At 44.8% G+C, this 20,531-nt stretch overlaps 1 protein-coding gene across 1 annotated transcript in view; it reads right to left on the bottom strand.

The window, feature by feature from the left end:
* Positions 1 to 20,531, bottom strand: part of IQCH (IQ motif containing H) — a 307,537-nt gene that overhangs the window by 125,920 nt on the left and 161,086 nt on the right. The window contains exon 13 of the mRNA XM_030192830.1: positions 13,166 to 13,438. Coding sequence (XP_030048690.1) covers positions 13,166 to 13,438 — 273 coding nt within the window. The remainder of the gene's footprint in view (positions 1 to 13,165; positions 13,439 to 20,531) is intronic.

Here is a 20,531-nt window from a genome sequence, read left to right as displayed (position 1 = left end):
ACCCTCCCACTTCTTGTGCTTCCCTTTTTGCTTTCCTATTTATATTGTATTTCTCTTTTCCTTCCCATTGCTCTGCTGACGTTTCCCTTTTTACTCTCTATCCTTCTTCTCCCCTTTACATTGTAAGCTGCTCAGATGTACTTTGATGGACAGGTATAAGCCTGTAATAAACTTGAAACTTGTAACTGACCCTACGGTAGTTCCTAATTGGAATCCTAGGTTCTGCCCAGGCACATCTTATTTGAATTTTTCATACTTGGTTTTCTTAATACCCCTATGGAATTCTTCTAATTTGATATTCAGCTCATACATATAGTTGTCAAAATTCATATCTTCCAGTTTTAGAACCTCATATTTAATATTGATATCAGTTTTTAGCCTATCTATATGTTCTTTATATGTTTCTACCAATAAAATAATCAAGTTTAATGAGAAATTAAATGAATTCTTTGCTTCGGTCTTCACCGAGGAGGATTTGGGGGGGACACCGGTGCCGGAAAGAATATTTGAAGCGGGGGAGTTGGAGAAACTAAACAAATTCTCTGTAACCTTGGAGGATGTAATGGGTCAGTTCAGCAAGCTGAAGAGTAGTAAATCACCGGGACCTGATGGTATTCATCCCAGAGTATTAATAGAACTAAAAAATGAACTTGCGGAGCTACTGTTAGCAATATGCAATCTGTCCCTAAAATCGAGTGTAGTACCGGAAGACTGGAGGGTAGCCAATGTTACTCCGATTTTTAAGAAGGGTTCCAGAGGAGATCCGGGAAATTATAGACCGGTGAGTCTGACGTCGGTGCCGGGCAAGATGGTGGAGGCTATTATTAAGAATAAAATTGCAGAGCATATACAAAAACATGGACTGATGAGACAAAGTCAGCACGGATTTAGTGAAGGGAAGTCTTGCCTCACCAATCTAATGCATTTTTTTGAGGGGGTAAGCAAACATGTGGACAATGGGGAGCCGGTTGATATTGTATATCTGGATTTTCAGAAGGCGTTTGACAAAGTGCCGCATGAAAGACTCCTGAAGAAATTGCAGAGTCATGGAATCGGAGGTAGGGTATTATTATGGATTAAGAACTGGTTGAAAGATAGGAAGCAGAGAGTAGGATTGCGTGGCCAGTATTCTCAGTGGAGGAGGGTAGTTAGTGGGGTCCCGCAGGGGTCTGTGCTGGGTCCGTTGCTTTTTAATGTATTTATAAATGACCTAGAGATGGGAATAACTAGTGAGGTAATTAAATTCGCCGATGACACAAAATTATTCAGGGTCGTCAAGTCGCAGGAGGAATGTGAACGATTACAGGAGGACCTTGCGAGACTGGGAGAATGGGCGTGCAAGTGGCAGATGAAGTTCAATGTTGACAAGTGCAAAGTGATGCATGTGGGTAAGAGGAACCCGAATTATAGCTACGTCTTGCAAGGTTCCGCGTTAGGAGTTACGGATCAAGAAAGGGATCTGGGTGTCGTCGTCGATGATACGCTGAAACCTTCTGCTCAGTGTGCTGCTGCGGCTAGGAAAGCGAATAGAATGTTGGGTGTTATTAGGAAGGGTATGGAGTCCAGGTGTGCGGATGTTATAATGCAGTTGTATCGCTCCATGGTGCGACCGCACCTGGAGTATTGTGTTCAGTACTGGTCTCCGTATCTCAAAAAAGATATAGTAGAATTGGAAAAGGTACAGCGAAGGGCGACGAAAATGATAGTGGGGATGGGACGACTTTCCTATGAAGAGAGGCTGAGAAGGCTAGGGCTTTTCAGCTTGGAGAAGAGACGGCTGAGGGGAGATATGATAGAAGTGTATAAAATAATGAGTGGAATGGATCGGGTGGATGTGAAGCGACTGTTCACGCTATCCAAAAATACTAGGACTAGAGGGCATGAGTTGAAGCTACAGTGTGGTAAATTTAAAACGAATCGGAGAAAATTTTTCTTCACCCAACGTGTAATTAGACTCTGGAATTCGTTGCCGGAGAACGTGGTACGGGCGGTTAGCTTAACGGAGTTTAAAAAGGGGTTAGATAGATTCCTAAAGGACAAGTCCATAGACCGCTATTAAATGGACTTGGAAAAATTCCGCATTTTTAGGTATAACTTGTCTGGAATGTTTTTACGTTTGGGGAGCGTGCCAGGTGCCCTTGACCTGGATTGGCCACTGTCGGTGACAGGATGCTGGGCTAGATGGACCTTTGGTCTTTCCCAGTATGGCACTACTTATGTACTTATGTACTTACAGTGGGGGAAATAAGTATTTGATCCCTTGCTGATTTTGTAAGTGTGCCCACTGACAAAGACATGAGCAGCCCATAATTGAAGGGTAGGTTATTGGTAACAGTGAGAGATAGCACATCACAAATTAAATCCGGAAAATCACATTGTGGAAAGTATATGAATTTATTTGCATTCTGCAGAGGGAAATAAGTATTTGATCCCCCACCAACCAGTAAGAGATCTGGCCCCTACAGACCAGGTAGATGCTCCAAATCAACTCGTTACCTGCATGACAGACAGCTGTCGGCAATGGTCACCTGTATGAAAGACACCTGTCCACAGACTCAGTGAATCAGTCAGACTCTAACCTCTACAAAATGGCCAAGAGCAAGGAGCTGTCTAAGGATGTCAGGGACAAGATCATACACCTGCACAAGGCTGGAATGGGCTACAAAACCATCAGTAAGACGCTGGGCGAGAAGGAGACAACTGTTGGTGCCATAGTAAGAAAATGGAAGAAGTACAAAATGACTGTCAATCGACAAAGATCTGGGGCTCCACGCAAAATCTCACCTCGTGGGGTATCCTTGATCATGAGGAAGGTTAGAAATCAGCCTACAACTACAAGGGGGGAACTTGTCAATGATCTCAAGGCAGCTGGGACCACTGTCACCACGAAAACCATTGGTAACACATTACGACATAACGGATTGCAATCCTGCAGTGCCCGCAAGGTCCCCCTGCTCCGGAAGGCACATGTGACGGCCCGTCTGAAGTTTGCCAGTGAACACCTGGATGATGCCGAGAGTGATTGGGAGAAGGTGCTGTGGTCAGATGAGACAAAAATTGAGCTCTTTGGCATGAACTCAACTCGCCGTGTTTGGAGGAAGAGAAATGCTGCCTATGACCCAAAGAACACCATCCCCACTGTCAAGCATGGAGGTGGAAATGTTATGTTTTGGGGGTGTTTCTCTGCTAAGGGCACAGGACTACTTCACCGCATCAATGGGAGAATGGATGGGGCCATGTACCGTACAATTCTGAGTGACAACCTCCTTCCCTCCGCCAGGGCCTTAAAAATGGGTCGTGGCTGGGTCTTCCAGCACGACAATGACCCAAAACATACAGCCAAGGCAACAAAGGAGTGGCTCAGGAAGAAGCACATTAGGGTCATGGAGTGGCCTAGCCAGTCACCAGACCTTAATCCCATTGAAAACTTATGGAGGGAGCTGAAGCTGCGAGTTGCCAAGCGACAGCCCAGAACTCTTAATGATTTAGAGATGATCTGCAAAGAGGAGTGGACCAAAATTCCTCCTGACATGTGTGCAAACCTCATCATCAACTACAGAAGACGTCTGACCGCTGTGCTTGCCAACAAGGGTTTTGCCACCAAGTATTAGGTTTTGTTTGCCAGAGGGATCAAATACTTATTTCCCTCTGCAGAATGCAAATAAATTCATATACTTTCCACAATGTGATTTTCCGGATTTAATTTGTGATGTGCTATCTCTCACTGTTACCAATAACCTACCCTTCAATTATGGGCTGCTCATGTCTTTGTCAGTGGGCACACTTACAAAATCAGCAAGGGATCAAATACTTATTTCCCCCACTGTATGTCTTGTCATATTTAAACATTTGGGACTCCTTAAATATTCTAAGGTCCCAGGGTATGCATTGGTCTCTATAATATTGTACTAGGCATAATGGAGTTTGTATCTAACAACATCCTTTTTATGTTGCATAATATCTTGCTACTTATTCCTGCACCATATCTTCAAATGTAGGAGGTTCCTGGAGCAAATGGTGTAGACTATTTTTCATGTAGCTCAGTTCTTGAAGGCCATCTCTACGGAGATCAAAGCAACAAAGGAGAGGGAATCCAAGGTGCAGAAAAACAAGAGCCAAACAACAAAGCACAATGGGCCTCTCCAAGAGTAGGTTTGTAGCCATATTTTCATGAGGGACCCTATTGGGCTCATTTTCAAAAGAGAAAGACGCCCATTTTTCAACATAAATCGGAAGATGGGCATCCTTCTCACAGGGTCGTCCAAATCAGTATAATCGAAAGCCGATTTTGGACTTCCCCAACTGCTTTCCGTCGCAGGGACGGCCAAAATTCAAAGGGCCTATCGGAGGCGTAGCAAAGGCGGGACTTGGGCGTGCCTAAAGTTACGTTTGTGGAGGAAACAGCGAGCCCTCCAAAACCCATCACAAACCCACTGTACCCACATCTAGGTGCCCCCCTTCACCCATAAGGGCTATGGTAGTGGTGTACAGTTGTGGGTAGTGGGTTTTGGGGGGCTCAGCACACAAGGTAAGGGAGCTATGTTCCTGGGAGCAATTTATGAAGTCCACTGCAGTGCCCCCTAGGGTGCCCGGTTGCTGTCCTGGCATGTCAGGGGGACCAGTGCACTACAAATGCTGGCTCCTCCCATGACCAAATGGCTTGCATTTGGTCGTTTCTGAGATGGACGTCCTTGGTTTCCAATATTGCCGAAAATCAGAAATTACCAAGTCTAGGGACGACCATTTTTAAGGATGACCACATTTCAGGATTTGGGCATCCCTGACCTTATTATCGAAACGAAAGATGGACGTCCATCTTGTTTCGAAAATATGGGTTTCCCCGCCCCTGGATGGGGGACATTTTGCGAGTACGTCCAAATCGAAACGAGGACGTCCCTTTCGATTATGCCCCTCCACCTTTTCTAGCAATGGGTACCTTATTGCAGTAACTGACCCTACGGTAGTTCCTATTTGGAATTCTAAGTTTATGTTTATTTGGATTTGACATACCTCTTTTAACAGGCTATGCAGGTCAGACTGCTGCACAATATAACAACAAAAAACAAGGAAAAGAATTCCATAAAATCAATAGAAAACGTGGAGGGGCATAATCGAACGCAAACGCCTATCTCCATGGGCGTCTATGTCCGAAAACGGGTACGTGAAGAGGCGGGACAGACCGTATTTTCGAAAAAATGAACGTTTTTCAGCTGGGTGATTGTTTTTTTTAGCGATAATGGAAACTAAAAACGCCCAGCTCAAAAACGTCCTAATCCGAGCCATTTGGTCGTGGGAGGGGCCACGATTCGTAGTACACTGGCCCTCCTGACATGCCAGGACACCAACTGGGCACCCTAGAGGTCAGTGTGGTGGACTTCAGACAACGCTCCCACATGCATAGCTCCCTTACCACGGGTGCTGAGCCCCCAACCCCCCTCCCCCAAAACCCACTACCCACAAATGTACAACACTACCATAGCTCTTAGGGGTGAAGGGGGCACCTACATGTGGGTACAGTGGGTTTTGGAGGCCTCCTATTTACCAGTACAAGTGTTACAGGTAGGGGGGGATGGGCCTGGGTCCACCTGCCTGAAGTGCACTGCGGTACCCACTAAAAGTGCTCCAGAGACCTGCATACACGTAGGCCTCTAGGACTTGTTGCTGCTATATAACATTGGCACACCAGTTGACACCTGAAGACTAATCTCTCCGAACATGTCCTTTATTGGAATAAGCATGCTTACTCACAGTTAACTGCAGATCAGAGGTTGTGCCCCACTGGCAACGAGTCTCCCTGGTACTGAGATGAGCAGTAGGTCAGAGCTGGCAGAATGCTGTACAATGCCCTCTTTCAGCCACATTCAAGGGAAGAACTAAGTTCTGTAATGTGGCTAACACATGAAAGGGATCTAAAACTGGCTTACAAAAATGGCCACTACCTCATGGACTACCGGAAACAAAACAGGGCACACTCTGACTCAGTAAGCAGGGGGAAAAGCACCATGGGAGAAGAGCCTACCAACTACCAACATCGTGAGCATTTGCCACAAGCTAGTGGAATCACGGAGCCCAATACCCTGCACCCACCACAACGCATTGCTGATGTGACTCTGCAGTGCCCTTAACAGAAAAGGTGTCACACTCACCCGAGAGCCACATCAGAACCAGGGAAAGGCTGTCACAGGATAGAACACATTCTGCTGTCATAGAGGTGGGTACGGCATTTGAGGCTGGCATAGAGCCTGGAAAAAAAGTTTGTAAAGTGGGGTTTTTTTAGTGGGAGGGGGTTAGTGACCACTGGCGGAGTCCGGGGAGGTCATCCCCGATTCCCTCCAGTGGTCATCTGGTCAGTTGGGGCAATTTTTTGGGACCTGTTCGTGAAAAAAAAGGGTCCAAAAAGAGTGACCCAAAGTCGCAGTAAAAACGCCTTTTTTTTTCGATTATCAGCTAAAGACGCCCATCTCTCCTCGGCCAATAACCACGCCCCAGTTCCGCCTTCACCACGCCTCCAACATGCCCCCTTCAAATTTACCCGTTTCCGTGACGGATTGCAGTTGGAAACGCCCAAAATCGGCTTTCGATTATACCAATTTGGGCGCCCACAGGAGAAAGACGCCCATCTCCCGATTTGGATCGCAATATAGGCGTTTTTCTCTTTCGATTATAAGCTGGATAATAACATAGTAGATGACGGCAGAAAAAGACCTGCATGGTCCATCCAGCCTGCCCAACAAGATAAACTCGTATGTGTATACCTTACCTTGATTGGTACCTGTCTTTTTCAGGGCACAGACCGTATAAGTCTGCCCAGCACTATCCCCTCCTCCCAACCACCAGCCCCGCCTCCCACCACCGGCTCTGGCACAGACCGTATAAGTCTGCCCAGCACTATTCCCCGCCTCCCAACCACCAGTCCCGCCTCCCACCACTAGCTCTGGCACAGACCGTATAAGTCTGCCCACCACTATCCTCGCCTCCCAACCACCAACCCCTCTTCCCCCCACCGGCTCCACCACCCAATTTCGGCTAAGCTCCTGAGGATCCATTCCTTCTGCACAGGATTCCTTTATGTATATCCCACGCATGTTTAAATTCCATTACTGTTTTCATCTCCACCACCTCCCGCGGGAGGGCATTCCAAGCATCCACCACTCACTCTGTGAAAAAATACTTCCTGACATCTTTTTTGAGTCTGCCCCCCTTCAATCTCATTTCATATCCTCTCGTTCTACCACCTTCCCATCTCTGGAAAAGATTTGTTTGCGGATTAATACCTTTCAAATATTTGAACATTTGTATCATATCACCCCTGTTCCTCCTTTCCTCCAGGGTATACATGTTCAGGTCAGCAAGTCTCTCCTCATATGTCTTGGAACGCAAATCCCATACCAATCTCGTAGCTTTTCTTTGCACCACTTCAATTTTTTTTACATCCTTAGCAAGGTATGGCCTCCAAAACTGAACACAATACTCCAGGTGAGGCTTCACCAACGACTTGTACAGGGGCATCAACACTTCCTTTCTTCTGCTGGTCACACCTCTCTCTATACAGCCTAGCAACCTTCTCGCTATGGCCACCACCTTGTCACACTGTTTCGTCGCCTTCAGATCCTCGAATACTATCACCCCAAGATCTCTCTCCCCCTCAGTACATATCAGACTCTCACTGCCTAACACATAAGTCTCTCGTGGGTTTCTATTCCCTAAGTGCATCACTTTGCATTTCTTCGCATTGAATTTTAATTGCCAAACCTTAGACCGTTCTTCTAGCTTCTGCAGATCCTTTTTCATGCTTTCCACTCCCTCCCGGGTGTCCACTCTGTTACAAATCTTAGTATCATCCGCAAATAGGCAAACTTTACCTTCTAACCCTTCGGCAATGTCACTCACAAATATATTGAACAGAATCCGCCCCAGCACCGATCCTTGAGGCACTCCACTACTCACCTTTCCCTCCTCCGAGCAAACTCCATTTACCACCACCCTCTGTCTGTCCGTCAACCAGTTCCTAATCCAGTTCACCACTTCGGGACCTATCTTCAGCCCATCAAGTTTATTTAAAAGCCTCCTGTGAACATTCACAGCAAAAGAAAGTTTGAAGGAAGGTAAGAGTTAGTTGGTTCAGTGTAACACAGTCTCTGTGACTGTGACATATGGTCCATTGTTCTTGAGGTATTACACCAAATCTTAAATTGAAAAAGTGAGTTTTCAGTAAAGTTTTGAACCTGATGAATGATGTTTCCATCCTTATCATAGAAGGTAAATCATTGTAAATTTTAGGGGCCAGAAAGAAAAAGGCAGAGTTTCATGTAGATTCGTAATGGGTTTCTTAACTGGCCATAGTACTAATCCATGTGAATCAAAGGATCTGAGAACATGATTTGGAGTGTATGGAATTGTGAGAGAGGAAAGATATAGCAGTGTATTGAGATAGAGAGCCTTATGGTTATAGGTTCTGCCCAGTCTTGTAGGACCATTGTGCTTTGTCGTTTGGATTCATTTTCTGCACCTTGGATTCCCTCTCCTTTGTTGCTCTGATCTTCTGAAAGATGGCCTTCAAGAACTGGGACAATGTTCTGAAGATAGGCTACACCATTTGCAGTGGGCAATGGCGTTAGTGACTTTGCTTATTTTTAAAGCACTCAGTCACCCACTTTTATGTGAGTGTTATGTAAACACTTTATCAGACTGATGATTATACCATCCAGTTTATGACCCCTGAAACAGGCATAGTGCCGAAACACGGTTGTGTTGGGTCAGTCAATAAAGTCTTTGCTATTTGGACCTGTGATCACATCTGCATTCTTTGCTGCCTCCATTTTGTTTTGTCCCGGAGGAACAGTGAAGCCAGCGTTCAAATCCCACTGATATTCCTTGTGATCTTGAATAAGTCACTTTACCCTCAATTACCTCAGGTACTAACTGAGGGGCCCATCCGCGGAAGAGCCCACATTCTACCGCAAAATTATCACTAAAAAATACTGCAGCATGATATAAGCAATGAGCATGCAAATTTCTGCAGCATTAATCGCAACAGTAATTTGCGGCTCATTGCTAAATGTCACCTTTCTCGACAGTATCTTAGCAGTGATTGGCTCAGGCACTGACAGGAAGGGTGACATTTTTTTAATAAGCTATGGGCAAGCATGCTGCGGCATTTTGCATAGCTCTCGCCTGTCTTGACCCTCAAAAAAGATCTCTGGTATCTAGCAGCACCCATCCCTCACCCCAATATGACCAACAGTCCCAACTTCCAAAAAATACACTGGTGTCTAGCGGCACCCACCTGCCCCCAACCCCTCCAAAAAACATCCCTGGTCTCTAGTGACACTTCTACCTCCTTCCCACCTACCTTAACTTGACTGACCCAAAAAAGAAAATGCCCTATCTAGTGGATACCTACCCCCCTGATCCCTTTCTCAGGCTCTCCCAGGTCGGGTATCTTAAATGAGGCAGGAGTGAGGCCCACTCACTCCTGCCTTTGGGCACCATCATTTTCAAAATGGCAGCAATCTACTCTGCAAGGAGTTAATCTGCCATATAAGGGCATTTTTCGCACTAGACACCAGGGCCTTTTCTTTTTTGGATCAGTTGGGGTGCCACTAGACAACAGGGATATTTTTTGGAGGGTTGGGATCGGGAACCAGTCATGTCAGGAGGTGGATGCTGCTAAACATCAGGGATCTTTTTCGGGGCTCAAGGGCCAGTCCTGTTGGGGTCAGGTGGTGCATGGGGCTTGGGCATGTTGGGTGGGGGTGGGTGGGTGCCACTAGACTCCAGGGATATTTGTCGGGGGAAGGGGGCCAAGGACCCATGCAGAAGGTAATCTGGGGCAGGATGATTGGGTTGGAGGGAGAGAGAGTGTGCCGCTAGACACTTTCTCCTCTCAACCAACCCTTCACCGGACCTGGCAAAAAGTTTCCTGTGTACAAAGTGCGTCAGAAACATTTTCTTTTAATTGCCCAGAGTCACAAGGAGCTGCCTGTGCCTGAAGTGGGAATCAAACTCAGTTCCTCAGTTTCCCAGGAGCAAAGTCCACCACCCTAACCACTAGGCCACTCCTCCACTGTTGCTACTATTTGAGATTCTACATGGAATGTTGCTATTCCGTTAGCAACATTCCATGTAGAAGTCGGCCCTTGCAGATCACCAATGTGGCCGCGCAGGCTTCTGCTTCTGTGAGTCTGACGTCCTGCAGGACGTCAGACTCACAGAAACAGAAGCCTGCGCAGCCTTCTACATGGAATGTTGCTAGTGGAATAGCAACATTCCATGTAGAATGTCCAATAGTAGCAACATTCCATGTAGAATGTCCAATAGTAGCAACATTCCATGTAGAATCTCCAATAGTATCTATTTTATTTTTGTTACATTTGTACCCTGCGCTTTCCCACTCATGGCAGGCTCAATGCGACTTACATGGGGCAACGGGGGGTTAAGTGACTTGCCCAGAGTCACAAGGAGCTGCCTGTGCCTGAAGTGGGAATCGAACTCAGTTCCTCAGGACCAAAGTCCACCACCCTAACCACTAGGCCACTCCTCCACTCCGTTAACAATTACAGTATTGGTTTACAATTTACAGTTCAGTTGAGACTTGTGATGGCTTACAATTGTAGTTGACATTTTGGTTGGGACTTATAAGGATAGTTTATGATTGGTAATCAAAATGAACATGTACAACTTAGTTAATTGAATTGTAGAATTTTTTGAAGAGGTATTATCAAACGCATTTTAATGCGGTCTGCAGTAATGGTTTCCGTGTGAGTTAACACCCATGCTGAAACCATTTCTGCATTGCTCAGCTAGCAAAACCCACAGAAAAACCCGCGGTAATGCTTTCTGCATTGAACCTTTGGATTGTAAGCCCTCTGAAGACGGAGAAATATCTGTTGTCACTGAATGTAACTTGCCTTGAGCCACTACTGAAAAAGGCATGAGCTGTGTTTTCTGCTATTGGTCTCTTTTTATGGAACCAGCTACCAGAATGATTGCGCCTTTTATCAGAGTTTTCTCAATTTAAGAAACAGCTTAAGAGAGACCTTTTTCCTAGGCTTTCCATGGTTGATGAGATTATGTTTCGAAATTGGCTTGGGCAGACTAGCATTCTGATTGGTTGGTCTAGGGAGTCGCTCAGCGTGTTTTTACTTTAGTTTTTTTATGTTTTCATATTGTGTATGTTTTATTGCACCCCTCCTAAACAACAGGTGGGTTAGAAATGGTTAAATAAATACAATTCTATTTCCCTTTACGCACACTTTCATTTTTGAGTACTGGTGCAAAGTCCGTGGGCTAAAGTGACCACGCGGTTTTGAAAATTTTGCTCAAAGTGACTCAGAGTCACTGCATTAAAGCGGAGACACAATAAGACAAAAAGTCCTCCCAAGCCAGAGAGAAAGTCAGTAGTGGAGTGAGACCTTGACCAGTGGAAGTCCTGTGGCTTAAGCTCTAGACCTGTCAGAAACCTGGAGCTAGTTACCATCTGATTGTGCTATGAAGTGAAATATGTTTCCTCTAGGTTGGGACCTTCTTTTGTTCATGATGGTTCACTGGGACAAGGAGAGGAGTTTGCGTGGTTTCAGGAAAAATTCAATTCTAAACACTTTGCTCAAACAGAAATTTAAGATCTGCGTTACGTGCTTTACGAGTCTTTGGAATGGATGATAAACAAAGCTGCAGCCCCCATATCCTATAATGAAGAGCAGAAATAGGCTTCTGCTGACAAACCCCCTGCAGTGAGCAGCACGACCAGCAGCACAGTAAAGACAACACTGCTGGAAGGAATTATGGGCTAGATTTTAAGCTGAAATTGAGCAGCGTCTTAAAACAGAGTCCCTACACTTTGCTTCGTTATCTGCAGAAATCAATAATTCACACTCAGACCAAAACACACAAGACACCTACACATACCCAGACACAAATCCCCTGCACCTAAATGTACAGTATGCACCATTTCTGCGCTAAAATGATACAATACCAGCATTTACATGCATGTTCCGTGTGTGCTTAGCTCTAGTATATTGTTTTGCATGTAAATTAGGGTTACCATATTTTGTCCCCCCAAAAAAGGAGGACACATGCCCCGCCCCACCACACAACCCGCCCCCCTTTCACACCCACCCCGCCCCCTGACACACCCTCGCTCCGCCCCCTGTCACATTCCCCCCCCCCCCATCACTCCCCCTTCCCTTACCATACTACTGCCCTGGTGGTCTAGTGACCTCTTTGGGGCAGGAAAGAGCCCCCTCTTTCCTGCCCGGAAGGCGGAAGAGGTCACTAGACCACCAGGGCAGTAATAAGTAAGGGGAGAGGAGGCTAGCAATCTGCCCTTTTGTCTGGATTTCAAGAAATCCGGACAAACGGGCAGATTGGCAAAACCCGCCCGGTTGCCTGGACATGTCCTCAAAAAGAGGACATGTCCGGGTAAATCCAGACATATGGTAACCCTAATGTAAATTGAGGGAACAAACACATGGGCAGGGCTCCCACTTCTGCACGTAACTTACATACTAATTTAGGAATGTCCATGGCGTAAGTAGACACATGTTATGCTAGGAATTCAATCACAGAATCTTAGTGCCCGGATGCCATTGTAGAATTTGACCTCAGCGCTCTACATCTAGGTACTTAATTTTGCTGCCCAGTTAGAGGCAGGCACAAGCAACTGAACCGGACAGGAGACTCTCCTGCTTAGTTCAATCACTTTGATGACTGACCCCTTAAAGATGTTGAAAAATGATCCTGCAGAGCAGAACTTCTCAACTCTAGTGTACCAAGGACAGGACAGTCTGCCCCGGGTGCAGGCGCAGAGCAGGCGTGCGGCTGTCGGCTCTGCCGGTCCCGTGCCTCGGAACAGGAAGTTGACATCAGAGGGGGCGGGGACTGGCGGAGCCAACAGCTGCACACCTGCTCTGTGCTCCCTTTCCTCGGAGGAGGGGGGTGCTCTGCCCCGGGTGGCAACTAAGGTCGTACTGCTTCTCAATCCTTTAGACACACCTAGTCAGTGGGTTGCTGGAATTAGATGTATGCATGAGATAAATTTGCATATGCAAATTTATCCTATGCACATTGATTGTAGTAATCCTGACTAGGTGCATTTAAGAGAGGGTTGAGAAGAACCCCTGTGTATAATCTTTTGCTCTAGACATCGCAAGATGACATACAGTACCTGTTGTAAGCTGTAGATGTTGTAATCGCCAGGAGGGGTCGGCACCCCTGCACTGACGAAGATCCTTTTACTTCCAGACTTGGTGCTGTACAGTTGTGCCACACCAGGCTCAGAGCCCAGCACAGGGATATTCAATATGTCGGCCACTGCCAAGTCATCCTGGTGAATGAGTCCTCCTACAATGTAGGCATCTTTCCCATGGGTCAGAAGTTTGATTCTCTGTAGGGTCCTTGGACTGTACTTCAGGAGTGTGGCTAAACACATGGAATGGCCCTGGAAAAAAGTGAATAAAGACTGGCAGTGATATAGAAAGAACTGTTTCTAATCCATTAGTTGCAGAAGCAGTACAATCAATGGTGCTAAGTCATCTAGACTACTGCAATGCCATTTATGCCGGATGCAAAGAACAAATCATCAAGAAACTGCAAACCACCCAAAACACAGCAGCCAGACTCATATTCGGGAAAATGAAATATGAAAGCGCCAAACCCCTAAGAGAAAAACTACACTGGCTCCCACTAAAAGAACGAATTGCGTTCAAAATCTGTACCCTGGTCCACAAAATCATCTACGGAGAAGCCCCAACCTACATGTCTGGCCTTATAGACTTGCCTATTAGGAACACAAAAAGATCATCACGCACATTCCTCAATCTCCACTACCCTAACTGTAAAGGGATGAAATACAAATCCATATACGCATCCAACTTCTCTTGCATCTGCACGCAGCTATGGAATGCACTACCGAAGGCCGTAAAAACAATGCAAGACCTAACCATCTTCCGAAGACTTCTGAAAACAGACCTTTTCAAGAAGGCCTAACACAAACATCCAGCTTAAATACTAAATACTAACATTATACACGATCTATACAAATGCGAACTGGAGAGGATTCAAGATGGCGCTCAAGCAGGATGTGCGATGAGGACGCTCCTAGAAAAATTTTCTCAAAAGCAAGTTTCTTTTAATAATTATGCCGAAAAGGAAAGGAAAGCTGAGGGGACCACCTCTCCCGAAGCAAAATCCTTCCCTACCTGGGCAGCAGTCCATGTCTGCGTATCTGGTTTCAACTCCAGTTTTGGACGTATCCGCTGGCGAGGCAGGGAAGAGCCTCGCCTTGGAGAGCTAAGTATCGCTCAGTCCGTTGGGACTTTTGACCCCGACGCCGTCACGAACGCCCGGAGGTTCTGTACCGAACCCTGAAGGAAAGGGGAACTCGAAGGAGTGGCGCTCTCCGGAGACGTTCGTGCAGACTGAGGAGATCTTTGGGATGGCGCAGGGAGACCAACGAACGCCGGACGTTTTGCCTGGGGTAACCGGCGGGAAGTCGCCTGAAACAACAGCGCAGGCTTCGGCTTGCGCTTTGGCGATTGAACCGCTGAGAAAACCTCAAGTGGTGTCGTTGGAATCAATCTGGACAGCCCTTGAATCACTTCACAAGGTCTGTACTTCATTTATTACACTGTCATTGAACAATTCTTCTCAGATAAATTCTTTAAAAGTTCAAATGGAGGGAATATTAACGAAGCAGACTAGTTTGGAAACACAAGTTGAAAAATTAAACCAGCAACAAGCTCAGATCTCTGGAGATCGCATGTTAATCTACAGAAAAATTGAAAATATGGAAAACTACTCAAGAAATCTGATCTTGCGAATATTAAACTTCCCAAAATCTCAATTTGTGCCTCCTAAAGACATGTTTGCTAAATTCTTGAAAGAAATATATAAGTATTCTGAGCAAACAATTCCCCCAACTCAAAAAATGTATTATTTGGATGTGAAGACTTCTCCAATACAGGATAATTCTATGCAGGATAAATCATCCGAAGCACTGGACTTAACAAACTTTTTAGAACAGTCGAAGGATAATACAGAGACTAGAGCAACCTTGATAGTATCTTTTGTTTTTCTGCAAGATAAAGAATCTTTATTGAGACTTTATTTTAAAAACATGTGCCCTGAATTTAAAGGAAGGAAGGTTTCCATATTTCCAGACATTGCTCGATGGACTCAACAAAGACGGAAAAAATTCCTGCTTATGAAACAGGAATCTCTGAATACAGGAGCAGTCTTCCAATTACGTTTCCCATGTAAATGTGTCCTGATGTTTAAAGAGAAGAAATATGTGTTTTTTGAGCCAGATCACTTGAGGTCATTTCTTGATAAGAAGGGAGACCAGGGTTAATTTCAGATAAATAAGTCCTATATAAATATGGATAACCACTGCTTGTTTTCCTTTAATTTAATGTGTTTTAGCACCACCTTCCTTTGGTATTATTATATCTTGAATCCCTCTATTTGTGGACTATAATTATCAGCCGAATATATATTCTCTGTTAGTAAACTTATCTATTAAGTTAGAATATGTTTTTTTTTCTCTGTTTTTAAAGGTTGATGTATCTTATCAAAGAGTTATTCTTTGTTTATTCTATATTAAAATGATAAATAAATAAATAAAAAATGCGAACTTCTATCACTTGACTGTTCAACCTCTTTGCTATTAATGATCAAACACTACCTCTCTATCCTTATGCTGAACAGAAGTTCTCGATAGACGATGAACTAACGTCTGTTACAATCTAACCTATTACTCAGGAATCTTCCACAATTTATTCTTTACCATAAATGTATCACATGGTATATAATTATATCACGATCTGTTCCATATACACTATGTCCCATATATGTTACCATTCATGTATACACCATGAATATTACCATGTATGTATGCTCCTTAATGCAATACCAATTGTAATTCTGTTACCCGGAAATGGCAATCGCCATTACGGCAAATGTAAGCCACATTGAGCCTGCAAATAGGTGGGAAAATGTGGGATACAAATGCTACAAATAAAAAAAAATAAATAAGGAGAGGGGGCACAGATTAATAGGCCATGATCGTAGGCACGACCAGTACGTTTTTACTAGCAAAAAAGGTGCCGGTACTCAAATGCTAGCCCACCCTTCAGGGGTGGGGTGATCACTGAGGGACCCACCCCACAATAGCCAGGCCCCCTGCAACCAGTCACAGAATCTACGACAATGCAGAATTGTTGCGCAGAGCCTGAGCTCTTTCATTAAAACTTGGGGACCATGGGTCAATTTTAGCAGACAAAGGAAAAGGTGCCAGTACTCAGTACCCCCAAGTACCCCCTCAAAAAAAGCCCTGGGTACGACTCTATATCTAGAGACAGAAAGTAGAATCGTTAATATGCAGTCAGGTGGTTGCTTGTGCAAATATTTACATGCTCAGATACATAAAGTGACTGTCATAATAGGGAGGGATTGAGGGAAGTGTGGGTGTGGTCTGGGGAAAACAGCAGGAAGTGTTGAAGTGCTGAAGAAGAATATGGCATCCTTAGATAAAGGTGCAGTACTGGGGAGTGCTTAAGGGAGTGTGGGACCCTTGATTTAGGGCTGTAGTATTGGGGGGGGGGGGGTGCTACAGGATGTCCATAGACTGCTACTAAAAGGACTTGGGAAAAATCCACAATTTCGGGAATAACATGTATAGAACGTTTGTACGTTTGAGAAGCTGCCAGGTGCCCTTGACCTGGATTGGCCGCTGTCTGGGACAGGATGCTGGGCTTGATGGGCCTTTGGTCTTTTCCCAGTGTGGCATTACTTATGTACTTATGTATGAAACTCTCACAGGGAGGCCAGATTCCTCGTACATTAGTGGGCCCTTTAATCTGTAGATTCAGATGATCTTTCCCAATCTTGGAGTTATCAATAGAAATCAAACAAAATAAAACATGGAAAAGAAAATAAGATGATACCTTTTTTATTGGACATAACTTAATACATTTCTTGATTAGCTTTCGAAGGTTGCCCTTCTTCGTCAGATCGGAAATAAGCAAATGTGCTAGCTGACAGTGTATATAAGTGAAAACATTCAAGCATTACTATGACAGTAAAATAGATACCATTGGAGATTCTACATGGAATGTTGCTACTATTGGAGATTCCACATGGAATGTTGCTACTATTGGAGATTTTACATGGAATGTTGCTACTATTCCACTAGCAACATTCCATGTAGAAGGCTGCGCAGGCTTTTGTTTCTGTGAGTCTGACGTCCTGCACGTACGTGCAGGACATCAGACTCACAGAAGCAGAAGCCTGCGCGGCGGCCACATTGGTGATCTGCAAGGGCCGACTTCTACATGGAATGTTGCTAGTGGAATAGCAACATTCCATGTAGAATCTATAGAATTCAAACAAAATAAAACATGGAAAAGAAAATAAGATGATACCTTTTTTATTGGACATAACTTAATACATTTCTTGATTAGCTTTCGAAGGTTGCCCTTCTTCCTCAGATCAGAAATAAGCAAATGTGGTAGCAGATAGTATATATAAGTGAAAACATTCAAGCATTACTATGACAGTCTGACAGGGTGGGAGGATGGGGGTGGGTCGGAGGTATGCATGGGGACATCAAAGCATATCATTGATATTCTAACAGGATGGGTGTGGGTAGGTGAGGGGAGGGTGATCAACAGAGACATACAGCTTTATGGTTTATAATGGGCTAGGAACCCCAGATCTTGGAGTAAATTCCTTATGACTAGAGCTCTGACCCTTGTCTTTAGAAAACAGTAAAATTCAGCCTCATGGTTTCTGGCCTCCCTGTGGACCCAGGAGACAAGTTTTGAACTGTGATAAAGAGACGTTACATTTTTTCCAGGCTGTTATTTTTCAAATGCCTTCACAGCTCACTAAGGGCAGGCTTTTACTACTATTACTACTACTACTACTTATCATTTCTATAGCACTACAAGGCATACGCAGCGCTGTTCACCATACACAAAAAAGACTGATGTTATAGAGAAAGATCTGGACACATTCCATGGTTGTCCTGCAACCTTTTCTTGATTTTACTTTTTAACCTTTTTGAGGCTGTTTTTAACTCCTAACTCCCATTAATTATTCCCACCTTAAGTAATTCCCCAATCCCTTATTTGTCCTGTTTGTTTGTCTCGAATAGACGGTAAGCTCTACCGAGCAGGGACTGTGTACAGCACTGGGTATGTCTTGATAAATAAGCAGCACTAGTCTATGTAGCCTCTTTTACATTTCCACGGGTTCTCTCATTAACTTATCTGATCACTTTTGAAAGATCGCACTCTTACGGGTGACACTGTCTGTAGGAACCTGTTTCCTTTTTCTCTACCGTACAATTCATATGAAAGGCTGTATCTGGCGGGAGCTTTGGGGCAGGGTTTCTCTGCTTCTCTCTGGACATGTGCCTGCATCTGTAAGGTGCTTTCGGGCACCGTTTCTACAACACATAATCTGTCTCCCTCGTTTTGTGAAGTGCTTGTTTGAAACACTTTGAAGGAAAGGAACTGTGGCTGTGTTTTGTGCTACATCTTGCATGAAAGATGCTGTCAAAAGAAATTCCCTGTCTTGTTAAACTGGTGCGTGCTCTGTGCCTGAGCCTGCTCCTGATAAATACATTATTAATAGCCGGCAAGGTTATGACCTCTGCTGTAGTATAGCCATTTAAATTGATAAAAGCTGTTGAGGTGAGGCTCTATAATTGTTCACATCTTTACTCCGCTGCAAATGGCCTCGTTGGGAATAGAACTAATTACAGCACATCTGTATTTATTTGATCCACTCTCAAGTATCCGTCTGTCACTCAGACAGGATGCTCAGTGCCTACAACAGAGCTTCATCCCAGCAGCACTTCTCGCACTGCGGGTGCAACGTGAACACTGCTGAAGGAACCCTTCCGACCCAAAATGTAATGGAAAGGGACAGGAGAAGTTCAGGACACCGTCTCATAAACCCAGCAGCTGTTCTGCAGGAGCCTCTTCCAACTTTCATGTGTAAAAAGAACAACCGAGGTTCCTTGGGCTCGGCTCCATGATTCTTAGTGTTTGATTTTGACTTAACGTGGTTTGAAATTGTGCCTTTCATACTCTATACACTAAAGAGCACTTCAGAACCATACATGCAATGCCTTCTCCAGTGGATTGTTAAGAATTTACTCAATGAGCTGCAATACGCAAGGATGAGAAAGCTTATTAGTATGAATCAAAGCTCAGGAAGGATATGTCTTGGCAGCAGTCAGGGGTATCAAACTGCAGTTCTGCAGAGGCACAAAATAATCAGGTTTCCAGGATATTCCTAATGCAGGGTTTCTCAATTTATTCCTGGAGATACCTTTGCGGACAGCGGGTTTCCATTATATGTACATTTTTAAAAGTATATTCATTGTGATAATTCTGAAAAGCCAACTAGCTAGCTGCCTCCAGACAGGGCTGAGAAATACTACTCTGATAAATAATCATGAGACATATTTGCATACAATGCAGGAAGTGCACAAATCTCTCCTATGAATAGTCATTAGGCATATCCTGGTTTGCAGCCTGTCAAGACTGCAGTTTGACATCCCCGGATTATATAGTCAGTGGCAGAGTGAGCTTACATTTTTGCCCACCTTCAGCTAATAAAGAACCGAAGGTCCATCAAGCCCAGCATCCTGTTTCCAACAGTGGCCAATCCAGGATTGGATTGGCCGCTGTCGTGGACAGGATGCTGGGCTCGATGGACCCTTGGTCTTTTCCCAGTATGGCATTACTTATGTACTTATGTACCTGGCAAGGTCCCAAAACAGTCTTAGCCAGGGAGAAAAGGGAGACAGATCTCTTTGCTGAGGCTCTGTGAACAGTTATATGTCCTGATCTTCCCAGATACTGTTTAGACAAAATATAAATGTTTAATTGTTCCATATTTCAGTTACCTGTTATCGTTTGCTGATTGCACTATTTTGTTCCACTGTTCAATTTTTTTTAAAAGACAATAAACAATATTTAGTTTATTGCCTCTCTGCCTGGACTGAAAAGAAATCCTGGTGGTTTGTGTGTTGGGTCTGAGTGGTTTCTGGGAACTGGGAGACCACTGGGAGTGTAGCTCCAGTAACACAGAAATCACTGGGCATAATTTGAGAGCGGGAGACTCGCCCAGTTAGTGGGAGGAGGGTGCTAGTGTACAGCACAAGCAACAGGTGCAGATGGACCTGAGCTGTGCTGGGGATAGACCTCTAAGTGGGTGGCTAGGTGTTTCCTGACAGTGGCTGAACAGCATACCACTGAAATCTTGTAGAGCAGTCCAGATTAACTAGAATTCCCAAAGGGTAAGAGGGAAAGCTGTCTCCTGGGCTAATCAAGCGCCTTGAGCGTGCAGTCTGGCTAAAGGAACGTCCCATCCTAGATGGGATGCAGTCACTGTCAGCATCCTGCGAGGATGAGGAATTTGAAAATGGGAGACCCAGTGTCAAATAGACCAAAGAGTCCACTATAAAAAAGAGAGCAAAGAGCTGTGGGAACACCTGGTTGACGTTGTCCAGAGTCCCT

Source organism: Microcaecilia unicolor, chromosome 1, assembly GCF_901765095.1.
Source record: "Microcaecilia unicolor chromosome 1, aMicUni1.1, whole genome shotgun sequence".
NCBI lineage: Eukaryota > Metazoa > Chordata > Amphibia > Gymnophiona > Siphonopidae > Microcaecilia > Microcaecilia unicolor.
This window is presented reverse-complemented; position numbering and strand designations above follow the sequence as displayed.